Raw genomic sequence first — 21,707 nt, forward strand, 5'->3', positions numbered from 1 at the left:
TACAGGCCGGGGGCGGTGGTGCAACTCCGCCTCCTGTGTTCAAGAGATTCTCCTGCGTCAGTCTCTTGAGTAGCAGGGATTATAGTCATGCACCAGCACGCCCAGCTAATTTTTGTATTTTTAGTAGAGATGGGGTTTCACCATGTTGGCCGGGCTGGTCTCGAACTCTTGATCTCAGGTAATCCACCTGCTTCGCCCTCCCAGAGTACTAGGGTTACAGGCGTGAGTCATTGCGCCCAGCCGTCTGTAACTCTTTACTGTTATTTGTAAACTTTTATGCCTCCATGGCGGACCCCCGTTCTAAACAACTAAGCTGTAAGGATATCCGGGACGTATACCACATCATATGTGTCTTGCTTATGGACACATATGCTTAGAACCGTCATGGACACGATGCTTAGAACACAGCAGGAGTTTGCTGTCAATTGACTAAATGAATGAAGAAAAGCTTCGTAATTTGATGAGACAGGGGTCTCCTCAGAGTAAGGAAAGAAGCCACGTAAGTGCTCTAACTTGGGTAACGAAGGGGTGAAATTTTTGGAAGACAAACACAGGCAGAGATAATTGTGAAGGAGGTGAACTGGCTCCGGAGACCAGGAAGTCAAAAATCTTGGAAATTGGTCTTCCCTATTCAAGCGGGGGCTGGAACCTTGGATCTACAAGGAATCAACTCGGTCCTCGGGAGGGGCAATCCGTTTCCGGGCAACCAGAGCCCCGCCCACCGCTCGCGGCTCTGCACTTCTTCACCCGCCGAGCTCCTCTTGACCAATCGACGCACAGAACATCGTCGGGTAGGAAGGTAGTTGGAGGACTCCTAGGCTCCGTCACTCGGAGACTCCGCCCCTCCCAATTTCCTCTGAACTGCTGGCGACTGAGCTGAGCCGAGCGTTCGCTGGGCAGCTGTTGTGGTGAGTGAGTTGGGCTTGAGGTGCCTAGCGTTTTGGATCTCCTACTCTGGCCCGGCCCCGAAATACCACATAGAAGCCTTGGGACCCGATTCATCCCATCCAGACAGTCCTAGAGATCTGAGCGACTGAGGCCTGGGGTCTGAACGCCGGAATTTCCTGCGCGGTTCTGGACGCCCTGCGCTGGGGTATGGGGGCATGCGGGGCTCTGGTGTGAGCAGTCTTGGTTTTGGGTGGCTTGAGACGATTTTGGGTGGGTGTTCACTGGCGCCCTAGACATCAATTCACCCAGGACCGCTGTGGCATATCTGGCCCTTTTACTTCCGGGCCTTTACGCTGGCTGGGCTCCGTCCCTTGGCCTTATTCAGACCTTGCCTCAGGCAGCCTTCCAGATCTCTAAGTCCCCTCAAAAGCCTCCAGGCTCTTTGCGTAGCTTTTCCTACCTGCCCTTGCTTGGGCTGCTTTCTTTATGTTTTCCAAACAGGCAGGATGGTATTTGATAAAAACATGGATGCTATGCAGATGCAGTTGCTGATATAATTAAAAAAAAAACATGGATTCTGGAGCAGCACAGATCTGGTTCCAGTCAAGGATTCCCCACATATCAGTAATATGCCCTGGGGCAGTCGCCCTTCTGAGCCTTATTTTTTCATCTGTAACATGATGAAAATATCTTTCAGTGTTTGTATTAAAATAAGAACATGAGGCATATGGCTGAACTGCATGCGCTGAGCACATAGCCCTTGCATTGTGACAGTGCTCTGTGACACTTTTTACCAAGCAGGATATTCACGTATGTGGAACTGTGAAAGACCTTTAATTTGTGTTCTGTTGAAAACAGAATTTAATTGACTGGGGATAGAACTGTTGCATTTTGGAGATTTTTAGAGAAAAGTGCAGGCTGGTTGTCCACACTGGTAATGCCCTAGGGGTGTGTGTGTGTGTGTGTGTGGTAAAATATATGTAGCATAAAATTGACCATTTAAACTATTTTTGTGTGTATGATGCAGTGATGTTCACATTGTTGTACAACCATAACCACCATCCATCTCTAGAACTTCTTCATTTTCCCAAACTGAAATCCTGTACCCCTTCAACAATAACTCTCCATTCTTTCTGCCTCCCAGCTTCCACTGTCCTTTGTGTATCTATGAATTTGACTACTTAGGGATTTTGCAATGTTTCCCAGGGTGGTCTCGAACAACTGGCCTCTGGTGATCTGCCCACCTTGGCTTCCCAAAGTGCTGTGCTGGGATTATGGGCTGAGATTATACCATGCCCAACCTTATGCTGTATTATTTTTTATTTTTTACACTCATCTCTCCCTGTTTTATGCTGTATTATTATTATAATTTTATTTATTTATTTTTTGAGATGGAGTTTTGCTCTTGTTACCCAGACTGGAGTGCAATGGCACGATCTCGGCTCACTGCAACCTCCGCCTCCTGGGTTCAAGCGATTCTCCTGCCTCAGGCTCCCGAGTAGCTGGGACTACAGGTGCGCACCACCATGCCCAGCTAATTTTTTTTAGTAGAGATGATCTCAATCTCTTGACCTCGTGATCCACCCGCCTCGGCCTCCCAGAGTGCTGGGATTACATGCGTGAGCCACGGCGCCCAGCCTTTTTTTTTTTTTTTCCGAGACAGTGCCTTGCTCTGTCGCCAGGCTGGAGTGCAGTGGTGCAATCTCGGCTCACTGCAACTTCCGCCTCCTGGGTTCAAGCGTTTCTTCTGCCTCAGCATCCTGAGAAGCTGGGACCACAGGTGCGTGCCACCAGGCCCGGCTCATTTTTGTATTTTTAGTAGAGATGGGGTTTTACCATGTTGGCCAGGATGGTCTCGATCTCTTGACCTCGTGATCTGCCCACCTTGGCCTCCCAAAGTGCTGTGATTAGGGGCATGAGCCACCGCGCCCGGCCTATGCTGTATTCTTAAAGCCAGTTCTTACTCACTTGAGTTTCTGTTTTATAGCTTAGATTCCAAATGAAAATGTTTGAAAGTGCTGACTCTACAGCCACAAGAACTGGCCAGGATCTCTGGGCTGAAATTTGTTCCTGTCTGCCAAATCCTGACCAAGATGATGGTGCCAACAATGCCTTCTCCGACTCCTTTGTGGATTCTTGCCCTGAAGGTGAATGCCAGAGGGAGGTGGCCAACTTTGCTGCTCAGACTGCTGTAAAACCTTGGGCTCCCTTGCAGGATTCAGAAGTGTATTTAGCATCTCTAGGTAAGTTTGATGGCTCTAGGGAAGCATATTGAAGTTCTGTTACATCAAACTTGGTTTCCTCCCCACTTCAGAACCTCCCCACTCTGAATGTCCAAAGTCCATTATACCACTTTGTATACTTTTGTGTATGTACCTGTAGCTTAGTTCCCACTTATAAGTGAGAACATAGAGCATTTGGTTTTCCATTCCTGAGTTACTTCACTTAGAGGATAATGACCTCCAGTTCCATCTAATTTGCTTCAAAAGACATTATTTTATTCTTTCTTATGGCTGAGTAGTGTTCCATGGTATATATATTCCACATTTTCTTTAAACACTCATCGCTTGATGGGCATTTAGATTGGTTTTATATTTTGCAATTGTGAATTGTGAAACATGCGTGCAGGTATCTTTTTGATATAATGACTTCTTTTCCTTTGGGTAAACATTGCTGATCAAATGGTAGATCTACTCTTAGTTCTTTGAGAAATCTCCCTATGTTTTCCATAGAGGTTGTACTGATTTACATTCGCATCAGCAGTGTATAAGCAATATCATTGTACCACATGCATGCCAACATCTATTGTTTTTTAACTTTTTGATAGTGGCCATTCTGGTTAACATGGTATCTTCTGGTTTTGACTTGCATTTCCCTGATGATTAGTGATGTTGAACATTTTTTTATAGGTTTGTTAACCATTTGCATATCTTCTCAAATCCCATTGAGAAATGTCTATGGTCTTGCTCTGTCATTTGCCCACTTTTTGTTGAGATTATTTGTTTTTTTCTTTCTGATTTGTTTGAGCTCCTTGTAGATTCTGGATATTAGTCCTTTGTTAGATACATAGTTTGCAAATACTTTCTCCTATTCTGAGGGTTGTCTGTTTGCTCTGATGATTATTTCTTTTGCTGTGCAGAAGCTTTTTAGTTTAATAGGTCCCATTTATTTATTTTTGTTTTGTTTTTGTTGCATTTACTTTTGGGATCTTTGTCATAAATTCTTTGCCTAGGCCAATGTCTGGAAGAGTTTTCTAATTTTGAAGATTTCAAGTTTTATATCCATCTTGAGTTGATTTTTGTATGAGAGATAGGGATCTAGTTTTATTCTTTTACATGTGGCTGGCCAGTTTTTCCAGAGTCATTTGTTAAATAGGGTGTCCTTTCCCCAATTTATGTTGTCGTATGCTTTGTCAAAGATCAGCTGCAAACCTGGGAAGAATTATTTGAGGAAGGAAAGGCAATTCAGGTAGAAGGAACTTCTGAGGGAAGACAGAAAGAGGAGTCAGAAGAGAGCTTGCATGATAGCTAAGAAATATCTTGGGAAAACAGAAGGGATTTTGTTAATGATATACTGGAGGAGAAAGATATGAGATAAACATAGGTGGAATGATAGAAAGATAGTAAGTAATGTGAAATTTGCCAGGAAGCCACCAAGGATAGGACAGTAATGCTTGCAGCCATGGCCTAGGGGATGAAAATTCTCTATGTGGTAGCAAGATCATCTGTTTAATGATGATAAAGAGAAGAAGCAACAGTCTGAGAAAGCTGAACAACCAGATCCTTGGCTTGTTGGTTTTCTATGCTCAGGGCTTCTAAGAAACGTTCATGAAAGTCAGGCATGGTGGCTCATAACCTATAATCCCATCACTCTGAGAGGCTGACGTGGGAGGATCACATGTAGGCCAAGAGTTTGAGACCAGCCTGGGCAACATAGCGAGACTTGTCTTTATAAAAATATTTTTTTAAATTAGCCTGAAGTGGTGGATGCCTATAATCCCAGCTACTCAGGGGGCTGAGGTGGGAGGACTGCTTGAGCCCAGCAGTTGTTTGAGGTTACAATTAGCTGTAATCATGCCATTGCACTCCAGCTTGGGTGACAGAGCAAGACCATGTTGAAAAAGAGAGAGAGGCAGGCGTGGTGGCTCACATCTGTAATCCCAGCACTTTGGGAGGCTGAGGCAGGCAGATCACAAGGTCAGGAGTTTGAGACTAGCATGGCCAGTATGGTGAAACCCCATCTACAGTAAAAAATACCAAAAAAAAAATTAGCCAGGTGTTGTGATGGGTGCCTGTAATCCCAGCTACTTAGGAAGCTGAGGCAAGGAGAATCACTTGAACCTGGGAGGCAGAGGTTACAGTGAGCCAAGATCGCACCATTGCACTCCAGCCCAGGTGACAATGCAAGATTCCATCTCAAAAAAAAAAAAAGAGCTTTTCCGCCCGTTCCCCCCTCCCGCCTAGCGCCGCTTCGGCTGCACAGCGCTGGTTCCGAGTGTTGGGCTCCTGCTAAGCTAGCGCCGCCGTCCTCTCCTGTCAGCCCCCATCATGATTATCTACCGGGATCTCATCAGCCACGATGAGATGTTCTCTGACATCTACAAGACCCGGGAGATCGCGGACGGGCTGTGCCTGGAGGTGGAGGGGAAGATGGTCAGTAGGACAGAAGGTAACATTGATGACTCGCTCATTGGTGGAAATGCCTCCGCCGAAGGCCCCGAGGGCGAAGGTACTGAAAGCACAGTAGTCACTGGTGTCGATATTGTCATGAACCATCACCTGCAGGAAACAAGTTTCACAAAAGAAGCCTACAAGAAGTACATCAAAGATTACATGAAATCAATCAAAGGCAAACTTGAAGAACAGAGACCAGAAAGAGTAAAACCTTTTATGACGGGGGCTGCCGAACAAATCAAGCACATCCTTGCTAATTTCAAAAACTACCAGTTCTTTATTGGTGAAAACATGAATCCAGATGGCATGGTTGCTCTATTGGACTACTGTGAGGATGGTGTGACCCCATATATGATTTTCTTTAAGGATGGTTTAGAAATGGAAAAATGTTAACAAGTATGGCAATTACTTTGGATCTATCGCCTGTCGTCATAACTGGCTTCTGCTTGTCATCCACACACCAGGACTTAAGACAAATGGGATTGATGTGATCTTGAGCTCTTCATTTATTTTGACCGTGATTTATTTGGAGTGGAGGCATTGTTTTTAAGAAAAACATGTCGGGGGAGGTGGGGAGGGATAGCCTGGGGAGAAATGCCAAATGTGGGTGAAGGGGAGAAGAAAAGCAAAGCACACTGCCATGTGTGTACCTACGCAACTGTCTTGCATGCTCTGCTCATGTACCCCAAAACCTATAATCCAATAAAAAATTAAAAAAAAAGAAAAACATGTCATGTAGGTTCTCTAAAAATAAAATGCATTTAAACTCAAAAAAAGAAAAGAAAAGAAAAAGAAAAAGAGAGAGAGGAAGAGAAGGAAAGAGAGAGAGCACTTTGGAAGGCCAAGGTGGACAGATCACATGAGGTCAGGAGTTCAAGATAATCCTGGCCAACATGGCAAAACCCTGTCGCTACTAAAAATACAAAAATTAGCCAGCTGTGGTGGTATACACCTGTAATCCAAGCTACTTGGGAGGCTGAGGCAGGAGAATCACTTGAACCCAGGAGGCGGAGGATGCAGTGAGCCGAGATCGTGCCACTGCACCCTAGCTTGTGACACAGAGTGAAACTCTGTCTCAAAAAAAAGGAAAAGAAAACAAGAAAAGAAAGAAGAAAGAAAAATTTAATGAAGACAGTGATGATTTTCATGAGTGAAGACTGGCTTGGAAAGTTAACTGATCTTTCCTAAAGTCAGTTAAGAAGTTTTCATCTTGAAGGAAATAAGAGTCATTTCTATTGCCTATGGCATGAACTGGGAGACAGTGGCAGACAGGTACGTGTTAACGCCCATCTCTGCTTGCCCTATTGAAATCACACCTGATCAGGGACTCAGCATACTTAGAGAGGAGAAGATCTTTTCCAGCCCAAAAGAGTACCTTCCACCTTGACAACTGAGGCCAGACAATATGAAGTTTTTGTTGCTAAATAACCTGTATCAAAGAGAATCCACTGATAAGAGCAGTAATTAAAATCTGACTTAAATGTATGCTATGCATAACTCTTTTTTTGAGACGGAGTTTCGCTCTTGTTACCCAGGCTGAAGTGCAATGGCGCGATCTCGGCTCACCACAACCTCTGCCTCCTGGGTTCAGGCAATTCTCCTGCCTCAGCCTCCCGAGTAGCTGGGATTACAGGCATGTGCCACCATGCCCAGCTAATTTTTTGTATTTTTAGTAGAGATGGGGTTTCACCATGTTGACCAGGATGGTCTCAATCTCTTGACCTCATGATCCACCCGCCTCGGCCTCCCAAAGTGCTGGGATTACAGGCATGAGCCATCACGCCCGGCCTCACACATATATTTCTTTCATCATTTTCTCTAATTCTTTCTCATGACATTTGGAAACCACTTCATGTTACTGTAACAAAAAGAAAAACCACTTACTCCTCAGAGAGATTATTTTCAAGGAGTTGAAAAAGACAGTAGTGTACATATGTCAAACCAGGGAAAGCAAGCATTCCTCAGAGAGATACCTGCTGGGCTTATGTGATTTCAAAGAAAACATGTCATTGATTTATTTATGAGAACCTATGGCTTTTCCCTTTTCTGGGGTTAAACATTATTTGATACAATGCAAAGTGAGGACTTTGTAAAGGGAAGAAGAATAATGTTCTTAAAAAATGAACTCTTTTGCAGGGAATGTGGATGTCCTAATCAGTGAGAGAATTTTTAAGTTGGTATTTTCAGTTTTAGATTTAGTTAAAATTTCATCTCATACTCACTTTCCTTATTAAGCCCTACTTCTCTCTCTAGAGAAAAAGCTAAGAAGAATCAAAGGTTTAAATCAGGAAGTGACTTCTAAGGACATGCTTCGAACCCTGGCCCAAGCCAAGAAGGAATGCTGGGATCGGTTCCTCCAGGAGAAGTTAGCCTCAGAGTTCTTTGTGGATGGACTTGATTCTGATGAGAGGTAATAGATTCCCAGGCTAGTTCCAGCTGAAATCATACTTTATGCAGTTGCTCTATTTGTTTTTAGCGCAGCAGTGGATTTTTAAGAACAGACTTTTTTGCCAAAAGGCAAATGCTGTAGCTACATGTTGGTCACAGATTGAATAGAGTTAAGGATAAACCATTGTGGTCATTTGTTTTATTTTATTTTTTTTTGAGACGGAGTTTTTGTTACCCAGGCTGGAGTGCAATGGCGCGATCTCGGCTCACTGCAACCTCCGCCTCCTGGGTTCAGGCAATTCTCCTGCCTCAGCCTCCCGAGTAGCTGGGACTACAGGCACGCACCACCATGCCCAGCTAATTTTTTTTTGTATTTTGAGTAGAGACGGGGTTTCACCATGTTGACCAGGATGGTCTCAATCTCTTGACCTCGTGATCCACCTGCCTCGGCCTCCCAAAGTGCTGGGATTACAGGCTTGAGCCACCACGCCTGGCCTGTGGTCATTTTTAAGTATACGATGCACTTGAGAAAGTAGTAATCAATCAATCTCTCTTATTTTCTTGAATTTTTTCTCTCTCTCTCTTTTTTTTTTTTTAGAGACAGGGTTTTACCATGTTGGCCAGACTGGTCTCGAACTTCTGACCTCAGGTGATCTGCCCATCTCGGCCTCCCAAAGTGCTGGGATTACAGGCGTGAGCCACCACACCCAGCCGAATTCTTTCTCATGAGGTTTGGAAACCATGTCACTGTAACAAAAGAAAAAACCATTTGCTCCTCAGATTATTTTCTGGAACTATCTCTTTATCTCTTCTTACCTCTGAATTTCCACCACCTTACAGATTTTTTGTTTGTTTTTTGTTTTTTTTTTTTGAGATGGAATCTCACTCTGTTGCCCAGGCTGGACTGCAGTGGCACGATCTCAGCTGACTGCAATCTTTGCCTTCTGGGTTCCAGTGATTTTTGTGCCTCAGCTTCCCAAGTAGCTGGGACTACAGGAGTGCGCCACCACATCCAGCTACTTTTTGTATTTTTAGTAGAGATGGGGTTTTACCATGTTGGCCAGGTTGGTCTTGAACTTCTGACCTCAGGTGATCTGCCCACTTCGGCCTCCCAAAGTGCTGGGATTTCAGGCGTGGGCCATTGTGCGCAGCCTGGCTTACAGAATTGTTGTCGAATTGTAGCCACTCAATGAATTTATGTTTTTTTTTTTTGTTTTTTTTTTTGAGACGGAGTTTCACTCTTGTTCCCAAGCTGGAGTGCAATGGCGCGATCTCAGCTCACTGCAACCTCCGCCTCCTGGGTTCAGGCAATTCTCCTGCCTCAGCCTCCTGAATAGCTGGGATTACAGGCACGCGCCACTATGCCCAGCTAATCTTTTGTATTTTTTTTAGTAGAGATGGGGTTTCACCATGTTGACCAGGATGGTCTCGATCTCTTGACCTCGTGATCCACCCGCCTCGGCCTCCCAAAGTGCTGGGATTACAGGCTTGAGCCACCGCGCCCGGCCTTCACTCAATGAATTTATGTAGACTAAATGATGAATTTATGAAGCATCCACTGTGTGATAGCACTGTGCTTGGGGCATCAGGGAGGGAATGGTATAAGGAAGTTTTAGACCCATTTGGTTTTGTCCTCAGAACTACTTGCGGGCAGTTGACAAATATATATGAAGAGATACCTAACAATACCAGGCAGCAATAAGAGAAGGCCAGTTGAGAAGTGACAGAACATGCTTTGGGAATTGAAAGACCACTGAGCTCCCTCCTGGCTTTGGTGTTTTGCCATAGAGGGAGGCAGGACTTGAACAGTATCTGCAGGTGGTTTAGATGCAGAAGGATAGAGAGAGCCTGCTGGCACAGTACACAGGAAAGGGGCTTGACCCTCAGGAAATTGGCTCTGCCACTTACTGGTTGTATGTTCTTGGGTAAGTAACCTGTGTGTGCATTAGTTTCCTGATCTGTGAAATGGGAGCAATCAGCTCTTACCTCATAAGTTGTTACGAAGGTTAAATGAGTTACTATTTGTAAAGGGAATAATGCCTAGCACAAGGTAAGCACTACAGAAGTGTTGACTATTACTGACATTATTCTTCCCAACAGAATTTTAGAGTTTTATAAGAAATTATTCAAAATAAAAATCAATGGAGGAGTAAAAAATTGAATGTTAACAAAAGGTCTTAGGAAAATGTGATTTAACTTGAGTTTGTAACATATGGAGATTGGTAGATTGGTGTTGAGAGTCCCATCATGTCAGAGGAAGTAATGCTGCTGAAATCAGGACAGTATGTGAACAAAACTTCATAGGCACATTTACTTACAATTTGCAAAATACTTGCACTTACATTATCTCAAATGCTGAATCAGCATGCCTATAGATGCTTCAGAAATCAGCATAGCATCTAAGTTCAGGCCAACTACCCTCTGAGGGTTCAGGAAATCATATCCATTTTGCTCTTTTCTATCTTTAAAGGTCCAACCTAATTAAGTCTTAAATTGCTCCAAACATGGGAGATTTGAAGATGCAGACTCCTGACCCACTGATAATTTGGTATTTACTTATATTCTCTCTCCCGCTGAATAATTCCCTCCTCTACAGCTCTGAGAAGAAAAGACAGAACTTCTCCTGTGTCATTCTCAAGTAGAAATCCTTTCTCTGAAATCAGATCAGCATGTTCCTGTGGATTTATCAATATGTAAAATAATGTGTTTTTTTCCTTCTCTATGGAAATAATTTGAACAATTCTATGAAAAGTGTGGTAAATGAAGATGAAATGCTCTGTCACACCTGATTCCCCTGAGCTGTGGGCACTAGAGTCAATCAGCTGCTCTCATTGCCCTCTCACATTTGGATTTTTCCCCAGAGCCTACATCTGTGGGAATGTTTCTATCATTGTTCAGAACAAACACCAGGAAACACTAGCTGTGCATTTGTTTTCAGACTTCAAAATTTATCTTTTAAGCAGAGGCCATTTTGCAACGGGGTTGTATAGGTCTTCAGGTATGTGAGGGCCAGGTACATGACCCTCCCTGCGGTGTGCTTTTGGCAAGGGAGTAATGGGCTGGGAAATCCAACTGTCCAAAACATAATTCCCCTATACATTCAGAGATTCTAAAATCAGCTGTTATGGTATTCTTTCTTAAGACTCTGTGCTATTGAGGAACATAGAATAAGGTTGACATTATTTCTAGTCACTTATATTTTACTGTGACTAATAGCTTTAGGGCATATGGTCCTGTAAGGAAGGTGGGTAGGGGACCTTGAGCTTGACAATTACATCTCCCCTCTCTCTACAGATCCAGACAAAAAGAGAGGCCTCTGGCATAGTAGTCATTCCCTTGTGGGGGATATTTGCTGCTCAGATGTTTTTATCTTAGGGACTTGCTATAGGATGAAATAAACAAAATAAACCCACAAAAAAGTGGTATAAGTATAATGGAGTCCCAGATTGCCTCAGCTATAAGAAGCAAAAGATGCTCAGATTTCTGCCTCAGTAATAATTTGGTATTTATTTATTTATGCAACAGAATCTTGCTTTGTCACCCGGGCTGCAGCGCAATGGTGTGATCTCAGCTTCCTGCAACCTCCACCTCCTGGGTTCAAGCAATTTTCCTGCTCAGCCTCCTGAGTAGCTGGGATTCCAGGCGCGCACCACTACGCCCAGCTAATTTTTGTATTTTTTAGTAGAGACAGGGTTTCACCATGTTGGTCAGGTTGGTCTCAAACTCCTGACCTCAGGTGATCTGCCTGCCTCAGCCTCACAAAGTGCTGGGATTACAGGCATGAGCCACTGTGCCTGGCCATAATTTGGTATTTATCTGAGTGTTTCTTTTCCTTCACAATTTCTCTCCTCTCCTGTTTTGAGTGAAAAAAGACCTATCTTTAGGTCTTTAGGACTGAGGCATAAACTCTTTAGCTGTTCTCATCAAGCCTTCAGAGGCTTTGCATTTTAAGGGGTGCTACCTGGTGCTGCCGGTAGCCAAAGTGCCCAGTATGGGGTAAATTATGTGCAGAGCTGCCAGGGTGCACAGCTACCAGAGGAATATCCTTCTACTCCCCAAGTTAGCAGTAAAAAACCACTGTAGGAAGAAATTGGTAGTTGGTGGGAAGGTAGTGTTTGAGTAACTGAGATAATCACTAAGTAATTAATCAGTGAGGTCTGACACTACCACCCTTTTCTTCTGCCCTTTCAGCACCTTGGAACATTTCAAGAGGTGGCTCCAGCCAGATAAAGTAGCCATCAGCACAGAAGAGGTCCAGTATCTGATTCCTCCAGAGTCACAGGTTGAGAAGCCAGTGGCTGAGGACAAGCCAGAAGCTGGGGACAAGCCAGCAGCAGCAGAACAGTAAATTACACACACACACACCCATGCCGAGCAGCTGTCTCAGGTCCAGAGGGAGCAGCGTGGAGATTGGCAGCAGAAACAGGGAGAAATCCACTGAGAGAAAAATACCAAGTTTCCATTCCACAAATAATGGAAGCCCCTGGGGATTTACTTGGGGCTGGCATGTGTGACTGTCTTGGATGAAGTGACTGACCCAGTGCGCGCTGGATCAAAATGCTATTTTCCTCTGTGTCTCACAGCTTGGCTGAGCTCTGTCACTGCAGGTTAGAAGCTTGCTAAGGATTGAATGTGAAAGTACTTGGAGAAACTGAGGCCCCTCATGTGTAATGTGTAAGTTAAGTGAGCCATATTTTTTCTTGCCTCTTCTGGACATTATTGCCTGTGTCCCAAGCATTCCCTGGTGAACTGTCAGGGGTGAGTGGGGCCAGGAAGAGTGAAGTCTGCTTCTTGAATCCAAGCCCCATCTGGTGCTTCTCTAACAAATGTGTAGTAAGTATAGGGACTCCAGGGAGAGAGGCTGGGCTTCTTTCTCTCATTTGTTCCTCATGGAGAAAACGAGCAAAAGAAGTGTGAAAATGTGGGTGTTTATGTCTGTGTGAATATTTTTTTATTTCATGCATGGCTTCTCTTCCAACTTCCTCCTGCACTTAAAAAGGGCCAGGTTCTGGCTGGGTGCAGTGGCTCACACCTGTAATCCCAGCACTTTGGGAGGCCAAGGCGGGCAGATCAAGGTGCCCTTTCAGCACCTTGGAACGTTTCAAGAAGTGGCTCCAGCCAGATAAGGTAGCCATCAGCAAGAGATCAAGAGATCAAGACCATCCTGGCCAATGTGGTGAAACCCCGTCTCTACTAAAAAATACAAAAATTAGCTGGGCGTGGTGGCGTGCGGTGCGCCTGTAGTCCTTCCTAGCTACTCAGGCGGCTGAGGCAGGAGAATTGCTTGAACCCAGGGGGCAGAGGTTGCAGTGAGCTGAGATTGCGCCACTGCACTACAGCCTGGCGCCTGGCAACAGAACAAGACTCTGTCTCAAAAAAATAAAAAGGGCCAGGTTCCAAATTAGACTTGTAAATATGGTGTTAGTGTTTGACACTACCCCTGGATAGTTCCAAATGTCTTCCTTGTGGCAGCTTTCCTGGCTGAGCCCGAGCTTCCCTCCCTGTTTATTTTGTTCATGTTCAGTATGTGTTGTCAATGTAAAACTTTTCTCCATGGAATAGCAGTGTCTGTGGTGCTCTTAACACGACTCCTCCCAGAGGGATGCTCCCAGGCAGCGGGAGGTAAAAACACATGCATGTCAAGGCATGGGAGCTGGCCACCTTTGCCAGCCTCCTGTTACTAGCATGTGTCCTCTGACAGTCCAGACTTTGGTGTTCTGAGGGTAGGATTCTGAGGCCTTAGCTCCACGGACCTTCTTTCTGGGTAATAGTTTACAAATCCCTAATGATCAGTAGGGTGGCTATAAAAATCTGATCCAGAGAGGAGCTAAAAGAAAAAATAAAATAAATAAATAAATCTTCTGAAAACATTTGCTCTTTTTTTTTTTTTTTTTGGAGTCAGGGTTTCACTTTGTTGCCCAGGCTGGAGTGCAGTGGTACAATCATCTAGTTCACTGTAACCTCAAACTCCTAAGCTCAGGTGATCCTCCTGCGTCAGCCTCCCAAGTAGTTGGAAGAATTACAGGTGCAAGCCACCACACCCCACTACTGTTTGCTCATTTCTAAATCAAGTATTTTCCTTGCCCAAAAGCACAGGAACCAACTAGGTGGTTCCATATACTTGCTTAGTGATATGAATATTTTAATTGTAATATTCAGATATACTTTCCTTTTTTTTTTTTTTTTTTTGAGACAAAGGTCTCCTCACTCTGTCACCCAAGTTGGAATGCAGTGACAATCATGGCTCACTACAGCCTCAACCTCCCAGGCTCAATCCTTTCTGCCTCAGCTTCTCCTGAGTAGGTACGACTATAGGCGTGTGCCATCATGCCTGGTTAATTAAAAAAATTTTTTTTGTAGAGACAGGGCCCCATTATTTTGTCCAGGTTAGTCTTGAACCTCTGGGCTCAAGCTATCCTCCCACCGTGGCCTTCCAAAGTGCTGGGATTGAAGGTTCAAGCCACCATGCCTGGCTCTTTCCTCTCTATTCATTGACTAATGGTTAATTTTTTTTTGAGACAGGGTCTCACTCTGTTGAACAGGCTGAAGGGCAGTGGCATTGTCTCAGCTCACCACAGTTTTGACCTCCTGGGCTCAAGTGATCCTACCTCAGGCTGCTGCGTATCTGGGAGACTACAGGTGCATACCGCCATGCCTGGCTAATGTTTTATATTTTTTGTAGAGATGGGATTTCCCCATGTTGCCCTGGCTGAGTTAACACCTTTATTAGTAGATTTAGTAGCTTTATTCCTACTGCTTTTTTTTTTTTAAACAGAGTTTCACACTGTCACCCAGGCTATAGTGCAGTGGTGCAATCTCGGCTCACTGAAATCTCTGCCTCCTGGGTTCAGGCAATTATCCTGCTTCAGCCTCCCAAGTAGCTGGGACTACAGGTGTGTTCCACCATGCCCAGCTAATTTTTTTGCATTTTTAGTAGAGACAGGGTTTCACCACGTTGGCTAGGATGGTCTTGATATCCTGACCTCATGATCTGCCCACCTCGGCCTCCCAAAGTGCTGGGATTACAGCCACTGCCCCCGGCCTCCTACTGCTTTTTATTAGAAGGATACATGTGACACAGAGAGTGACTCTCTGTAGCCCCTTGGCACATAGAGGAAGCCAGAGTAATGTTGGTCATCCAGCCCTGGTCCAGACTTGCAGGCTGCCGTTTCCACCTGGAATTCAGATGCCAGGCCTCACTCCTCTCCAGGGCCATCTGATGGCTTTCAGGATAGATTTTTGTGTGTGTGTGTGAGGGCTTATTTTTGCTCTTGTCACCCAGGCTGGAGTGCTATGGCATAATCGCAGCTCACTACAACCTCTACCTCCTGGGTTCAAGTGATTCTCCTGCCTCAGCCTCCCAAGTAGCTGGGATTACAGGTGTGCTACCATACCCGGCTAATTTTTTGTGTTTTTAGTAGAGACGAGGTTTCACCACGTTGGTCAGGCTGTCCTTGAACTTCTGACCTCAGGTGATCCAGCTTCCTCGGCCTCCCAGAGTGCTGGGATTACAGGCGTGAACCACTGCACCTGGCTCAGGATAGATTTTTTAAAGAAAGAAAAACTAAAATTTTTCTTCTCCTTGCATGATAAACAAAAATTATTCTTCCTCAGAAACAATAATTTAAATAAAAAAAAAAAGCAATGAAGTCCCAAAACACTCTCCCAAAGTGCAGATTATGAGACAGTAAGAGAATGTTTCTGGACCCGAAAATAGAGTTTCTGTCATTCAGGCAAGATTCTAGCTTTCCTTTTCCCTACTTCCCATTTTCTTTTTTTTTTTCTTTTTAAAGACGGGGTTTTACCATATTGATCAGGCTGGTCTCGAACTCCTGACCTCAGGTGATTCACCCGCCTCAGCCTCCCAAAGTGCTGGGATTACAGGCGTGAGCCACTGTGCCCGGCCCTACTTCCCATTTTCTACCTCAGAAACAGAAACTGGAATATGAGAGGTGGAGAATTGCTTTAGAGGAACTGAAATGGAGTTGTAAGACTGAGCGGTTTCTAGCCTATGTGTAAACCTGGGTAAGGTGTGAGAGGAGCTGTGCAATAGAGGCACCACTCCACGGAACCCAGTGAATTATAACTATAGTTTCTTTTTTTTTTTTTGGAGACAGAGTCTCGGTCTGTAGCCCAGGCACTGGATTGCAGTGGCGTGATCTCGGCTCACTGCAACCTCTGCCTCCCAGGTTCAAGTAGTTCTCCTGCCTCCGCCTCCTGAGTAGCTGGGACTACAGGCGCATGCCATCACCCCCAGCTTATGGTTTTTGTATTTTCAGTAGAGACGGGGTTTCATCGTGTTAGCCAGGATGGTCTAGATCTCCTGATCTGGTGATCCACCTTCCTCAGCCTCCCAAAGTGCTGGGATTACAGGTGTGAGCCACTGCGCCCCTTGTAACTGTAGTTTCCTAATTGATTTAGAGGTGACAGCTTAAACAATGGCTCTAAAAGAAGGTGAAGCTCCCTTTATCAAAACCATATTTGACCTTGGATCCCAAAGCTAACTTGTTAATATAGATTTATCTTAGGCGAGTGAAGTGGCACTAAATTTGAAACTGAGAATCTTGGGTGCCGTCTTTATCTGTCTTGTGGCTTCCTGAATGGTCATAAATAAGTCAAGTGACCTCTTTATGTTCCAGTTCCTTTTTAGTGACTGGACTAACCATAGGAAAAAATAGTTTTGGCCCAAAATGCTGATCTGTTTCCTTTGACCCTGAAAACTCTAAGGAACTCCAGTTAGGGCTTTCTCAACTTAGTAAGATTTATAAGTTGGTAGAGTCTTACTTATCACCCCTAGCTTTCTTCCTTCCTCCTCCTTAGTGAAACAGGCAGCAAGTTAGAGCAAATGGAGCAATATTTAGTGCTAAGCCTTAGAGCCAGGGGAGGGTAATCAACAGGGGCCAAGCTGTAATAATTTGGTACACCCAGAGAAGGCTGGGCTGCAGCCAGGCAGATAACCTAAGTGACTGCCACTGTTCTCTCCCGGCACATACACGTGCTCATCACCCAGCGCCAGACGAGATCAGAGCTGGAGTTACACAGGCATGAATCCAGTCTCTGATCCAGAAATAGGCCCTGGCTGTAGTCACAGCAAGTAAACAAACGTCCCGCCAGCTGTGGCTGAGGTGCACCCTCCCAGGCAGACCTGCCCATCAGGACTATTGCTGGAAGACCACTCCCTGGCCCTGCTTTGGAAGGAGTCCTCCAAGGCTGAGAACAGCCCCAGCCACATGAAGCAAAAATTCTAAATTATCCCAACCGGCTTTGGCCCTACTTTAGTTATAAGACTCAAGATAAGCCAGGTGCGGTGGCTCACCACCTGTAATCCCAGCACTTTGGGAGGCCAAGGCAGGTGGAATATCTGAGGTCAGAAGTTCGAGAACAGCCTGACCAACATGGTGAAACCCCTTCTCTACTAAAAATACAAAAGCCAGGCATGGTGTCAGGCACCTGTAATCCCAGCTACTCGGGAGGCTGAGGCAGGAGAATTGGTTGAACCCGGGAGATGGAGGTTGTAGTGAGCCAAGTGAGCCAAGACTGCACCACTGCACTCCAGCCTGGGTGCAAGAGTGAGACTTTGTGTCAAAAAAAAAAAAAAAGACTCAAGATAGAATACTGCCATTGCCATCTTAGGTTTGTTCGAGGGCTGTTTACTGGAACCCAGGAATAGGTTGTTTAGGGCAGAGATTCATTCACCTAAACAATATTGGTTGAGCCCCTGCCATGCTCCAGGCACTGTGCAAGGTGTTAAATAAAGCAGAACAGCATCTTCCCACATAGAATGATGGAAGGGGAATAGAGCCAACCTCATTAATTCGGTGGAAGGCGTAAGCCGAGGTGCTTTGAGAGCATGTGGGAAGGAGATATGAGAGCCCTAGACTAGTTGGGGTGGGGTAGGAAAGAGGCTGTGTTAGGGAGCTGAGTCCATAGAAATGAATAGGAATGAGAGGAAATAGAAGAGTAAGAGCGTGGGGACCAAGAGGAGTCCCAGAAGGAAAACAGCGTGTACAAAGGCCTAAAGGCAAAAGAAAACTTGGAGGATGGAAGGTAGTTCAGTGTAGCTGGAGCATAAAGAACAAAGGAGGGACAGACAAGAGGTGAGGGTGGAAATGAATAAACAAGGCCAGGTGTGAAGGGTTTTTATAAACCATGTTAAGGAGTTAGGAGTTTATTGTGGGAGAACAGGGAGCTAATGGCTGATTTTAAGAGGGGCAGTGACAAGATGAGATTTATATCTAGAAGTTTATGGCTGCCAGGGGTTTGCCATAATTAAAGTGATTGAGGGTGGACAAGTTATTCACACTTGGCAGTGATACATGTCTACATGAAATGGTTTTTATTTTCTATTTCAATTTTTGTTATTTTTTCACTGCTGCAGAACAAGCACAATCATGTATGGCAGATTGTATTTTCCAAAAATGGCCAAATCAGTGTATCCCATCCCACACATTCATGTTCCAGTATGGTGCGGACACGCCTCGACTGAAATGTTGGGTCAATATTCCCTCCCTTTGAACGTGGGAAGACCTATGTAACTACCTTGCTAATAGAGTACAGCACAAATAATGGGACTTCTGAGGCAAGGTCATGAAAGCACTCCACCCGGGGTCTCTATCTCTCACCATGCTCCTTGATAATTCTGAGCCAGCATGTAAGAAGTCGGCCACAGAGAGCAAGAGAAGACCAGGGAGTCCCAGCTGTTTGAGTCTTCCCACCCCAGGCATCAGACATATAAGTAAGTGATTCAAATGATTTAATCCCCTAGCTTTTAAGCTGTCCCAGATGACATCAGGTGGTACAGAAACAAGCTATTTCTGCAAAGACCTACAGATTCATGAACAAAATAAATGTCATGGTTTAAGCCAGTAAGTTTTGGGTTGATTTGTTATTCAGCAATAGATAACCAATGCACCATAAGCTAAGTGTCAGGTTTTAAGTAGCTATTTTTAAGTATTTTATTTTGCAGCCCCCTCTAGTTTGTGATGGTTGCAGGAGACCAGCTATGAGGTGGCTGCAGTTGTCTAAGAAAGAGGTAATAGTACTTGAGAACTTTTTCCACTTAGGATGTAGAATACTGCAAGAAAATATCCCTCCCATCCTAACAATGTGAAAAAGCCAGGTACAAAATTATAACTTTTCTTGAGCCCATCAGAAAGCCAAGGTCACAAAGCAACCAAATAAAGTCCTCCAAGGAGAGATAGTGGCAGATCAACTGTTTCAACTTTGGCAAAGATGTGGCTGTCATTACAAGTGGGTAAGAAAAAAACTACAAAAATGTTAACAAATACAGGGGAGTCTGCACAGGAAGGCAACTTTTCTTCTACAGGCTTCCCCTGGGGTTCATGGCAAAAGTGGGAGCACGGTAGGCGATGGAGGGATTCTTCTTCCTTGGTGACGCATGCGTGCGGCTGCTGGTGGAAAGCAAAAAGCCTCAACTTCCACAATCTTCTCCTTTAAGCAAAAGCCTTAATCCACTGGGGGAGGGGTAACAAACTATTGCTTCAGTTGGGGGAAATAAAAGCAAAACTTAGCTGCTTCTGGTGAGGTGTCAGACCTTCTTGCCCTTCTTTTTCTTTCTCTTTCTTTTTTTGAGACGGAGTTTCACTCTTGTTACCCAGGCTGGAGTGCAATGGCGCGATCTCGGCTCACTGCACCCTCTGCCTCCTGGGTTCAGGCAATTCTCCTGCCTCAGCCTCCTGAGTAGCTGGGATTACAGGCACACGCCACCATGCCCAGCTAATTTTTTGTATTTTTAGTAGAGACGGGGTTTCACCATGTTGACCAGGATGGTCTCAATCTCTTGACCTTGTGATCCACCCACCTCGGCCTCCCAAAGTGCTGGGATTACAGGTGTGAGCCACCACGCCCGGCTGTGCCCTTCTTGAACACACGCAAAGACCCATTGGTCCTGGGACTAGAAGCAGAAACCTCCTACCTAGGGGCAGAAGCAGGAAACTGCCCTGGCCTGAGGATTCAAGCAAAGGTCCACTCGTTGTGGGGAGGACAAGAACTCTGGCCAACACCAGATGGACCACAGGTGTAAGGCAGAGTTCGGCTGCCCGGGGGAAGAAGAGCAGAAACATGGAGAAAGCCCACTGCTGAATTTCAGTTGCCTAGGACCTGTTTAAGACTGATGCTGGGCCAGGATAACAGAATCAACCCTGCTCTGCCCTGCCTGAGCCTGGTACCAGATCACAAGCAACAGAAGTCTCCTTTTGGCTGAAAAGATGAGGGTGGGACAGCAACACTGAGGAAGCCCTAACACCCCAGTCCTCACTCTAAGCAGCCCAACCCTAAAGGAATTTAAAATCTGTGGTACACTGAAGTTAATGAGAGCACAACCAAACTCAAACCCTGCCCGACTCCTAAGAAGGCTGACTCAACCCCCCAGACCAACGAGCTGACGGAAAAGGCAGGCCCACTCCCAGACACAGATACTATTTACCTCAGTCTCTGCTGCTCTGTACACCATGGGCATTTAGTTTAAAAATTGCAAAATACAGGTGGGGCCCTGTGGCTCACGCCTGCAATCCCAACAGTTTGGTAGGCTGAGGCAGGTGGATAATCTGAGGTCAGGAGTTTGAGACCAGCCTGGTCAACATGGTGAAACCCTGTCTCTACGAAAAATACAAAATTACCTAGGTATGGTGGTATGTGCCTGTAATCCCAGCTACTCCAGAGGCTGAGGCAGGAGAATTGCTTGAACCTGGGAGGCTGTGGTTGCAGTGAGCGGAGATGGCCCCACTGTACTCCAGCCTGGGCAACAGAGCAAGACTCTGTCTCAAAAAAATTTTTTTTTTGGCAAAACACAAAAAGGCAAGAAAAAAAAAAAAACAATCCATTCTCAAATGAATCAGCAGAACCAGACTCACAGATGACACAGATATTGGAACTATCAGACAGGGAATTAAAATAATTATAATTACTATGCAGTATAGTGGGGAAAGGTGGGCAACTTGCATGAACAGATGGGGAATTTTGGCAGAGACATGGAAACTAAGAGAAAGTAAAATGAGGCTGGGCCTGGTGGCTCATGCCTGTAATACCAGCACTTTGGGAGGCCAAGGCAGGAGGAGTGCACGAGCACAGGAGTTTGAGACCAGCGTGGGCAACATGGGACCCCATCTCACCAAAAAGGACAGAAATTAGCCAGGGATGGTGGCTCACACCTGTGGGCCAAGCTACTTGGGAGTCTGAGGCAAGAAAATTGCTTGAACCCAGGAGGCGGAGGTTGCAGTGAGCCAGGATAAGGTCACACCACTGCCCTCCAGCCCTGGGCAACAGGGTGAGACCCTGTCTCAGAAAAAAAAAAAAAAAAAAAAGAAAGGAAAAGAAAAACTCTAATGGAAATGCTAGAAATAAAAAACATGATATTAGAAATGAATTGATTCCACAGGCTTTCAGTAGGTAGGCATAGGTGAAGAACCAGTGAACTTGAACATAGGTCAATAAAAATCCTCTGAACTAAAACACAAAGAGAAAATGGGATGGGGGAAAAGCAAAACAAGAAAGCAAAACCTGTAAGAGCTATGGGACGGTAACAGTCTAATATACATGTGATTCCAGTCTCAAGGTGAGGAGAGAGAGAATAGGGCAAAATAAATCTTTAAGAGATAATAGTTATCTCTTAAATAACTATCTTTTAGAATGAGGTGTGGGGCAAGGCTAGGGAGGAGTGGGGCATTTGCAAGGAGAACCTGGGGGCTTGGTCACTGGGTGGAGGGAAGTTTCACCTGAGTGTCTGTCTTGGGAGCTGCA

General features: G+C 45.1%; 2 protein-coding genes across 5 annotated transcripts; both read left to right on the top strand.

Moving 5' to 3' along the window:
* Positions 1 to 858: 858 nt before the first annotated feature.
* On the top strand, positions 859 to 18,818 carry CCDC32 (coiled-coil domain containing 32). Of its 4 annotated transcripts, none has more exons than XM_009005550.6 (4): positions 859 to 1,093; positions 2,876 to 3,131; positions 7,815 to 7,971; positions 12,141 to 18,818. In XM_009005550.6, exons 2-4 carry the CDS (start codon positions 2,888 to 2,890, stop codon positions 12,295 to 12,297), a joined length of 558 nt encoding a protein of 185 aa, XP_009003798.1. In that variant the 5' UTR covers positions 859 to 1,093; positions 2,876 to 2,887; the 3' UTR covers positions 12,298 to 18,818. The 4 variants fall into 4 exon arrangements, with proteins under 4 accessions (XP_009003798.1, XP_009003796.1, XP_009003797.1 ...); XM_009005548.5 differs by having other exon boundaries at positions 7,797 to 7,971; positions 12,141 to 13,817; XM_009005549.5 differs by having other exon boundaries at positions 859 to 908; positions 7,797 to 7,971; positions 12,141 to 13,817.
* Positions 5,321 to 6,094, top strand: LOC100413585 (translationally-controlled tumor protein-like). The gene has a single exon (XM_035259819.3). The coding sequence runs from the start codon at positions 5,436 to 5,438 to the stop codon at positions 5,952 to 5,954; it is 519 nt and encodes a 172-aa protein (XP_035115710.1). The 5' UTR covers positions 5,321 to 5,435; the 3' UTR covers positions 5,955 to 6,094.
* Positions 18,819 to 21,707: the final 2,889 nt, after the last annotated feature.

The sequence above is a fragment of the Callithrix jacchus genome, chromosome 8 (assembly GCF_049354715.1).
Source record: "Callithrix jacchus isolate 240 chromosome 8, calJac240_pri, whole genome shotgun sequence".
Lineage (NCBI taxonomy): Eukaryota > Metazoa > Chordata > Mammalia > Primates > Cebidae > Callithrix > Callithrix jacchus.

Bases quoted from the DNA above. Each gene is read 5' to 3' on its own strand.
- CCDC32 (XM_009005548.5), top strand. From the start codon at position 2,888: ATGAAAATGTTTGAAAGTGCTGACTCTACAGCCACAAGAACTGGCCAG. The intron at 3,132-7,796 runs GTAAGTTTGATG...TTCCTTATTAAG, and splicing joins AGTGTATTTAGCATCTCTAG to CCCTACTTCTCTCTCTAGAG. The intron at 7,972-12,140 runs GTAATAGATTCC...CTGCCCTTTCAG, and splicing joins GGACTTGATTCTGATGAGAG to CACCTTGGAACATTTCAAGA.
- LOC100413585 (XM_035259819.3), top strand. From the start codon at position 5,436: ATGATTATCTACCGGGATCTCATCAGCCACGATGAGATGTTCTCTGAC.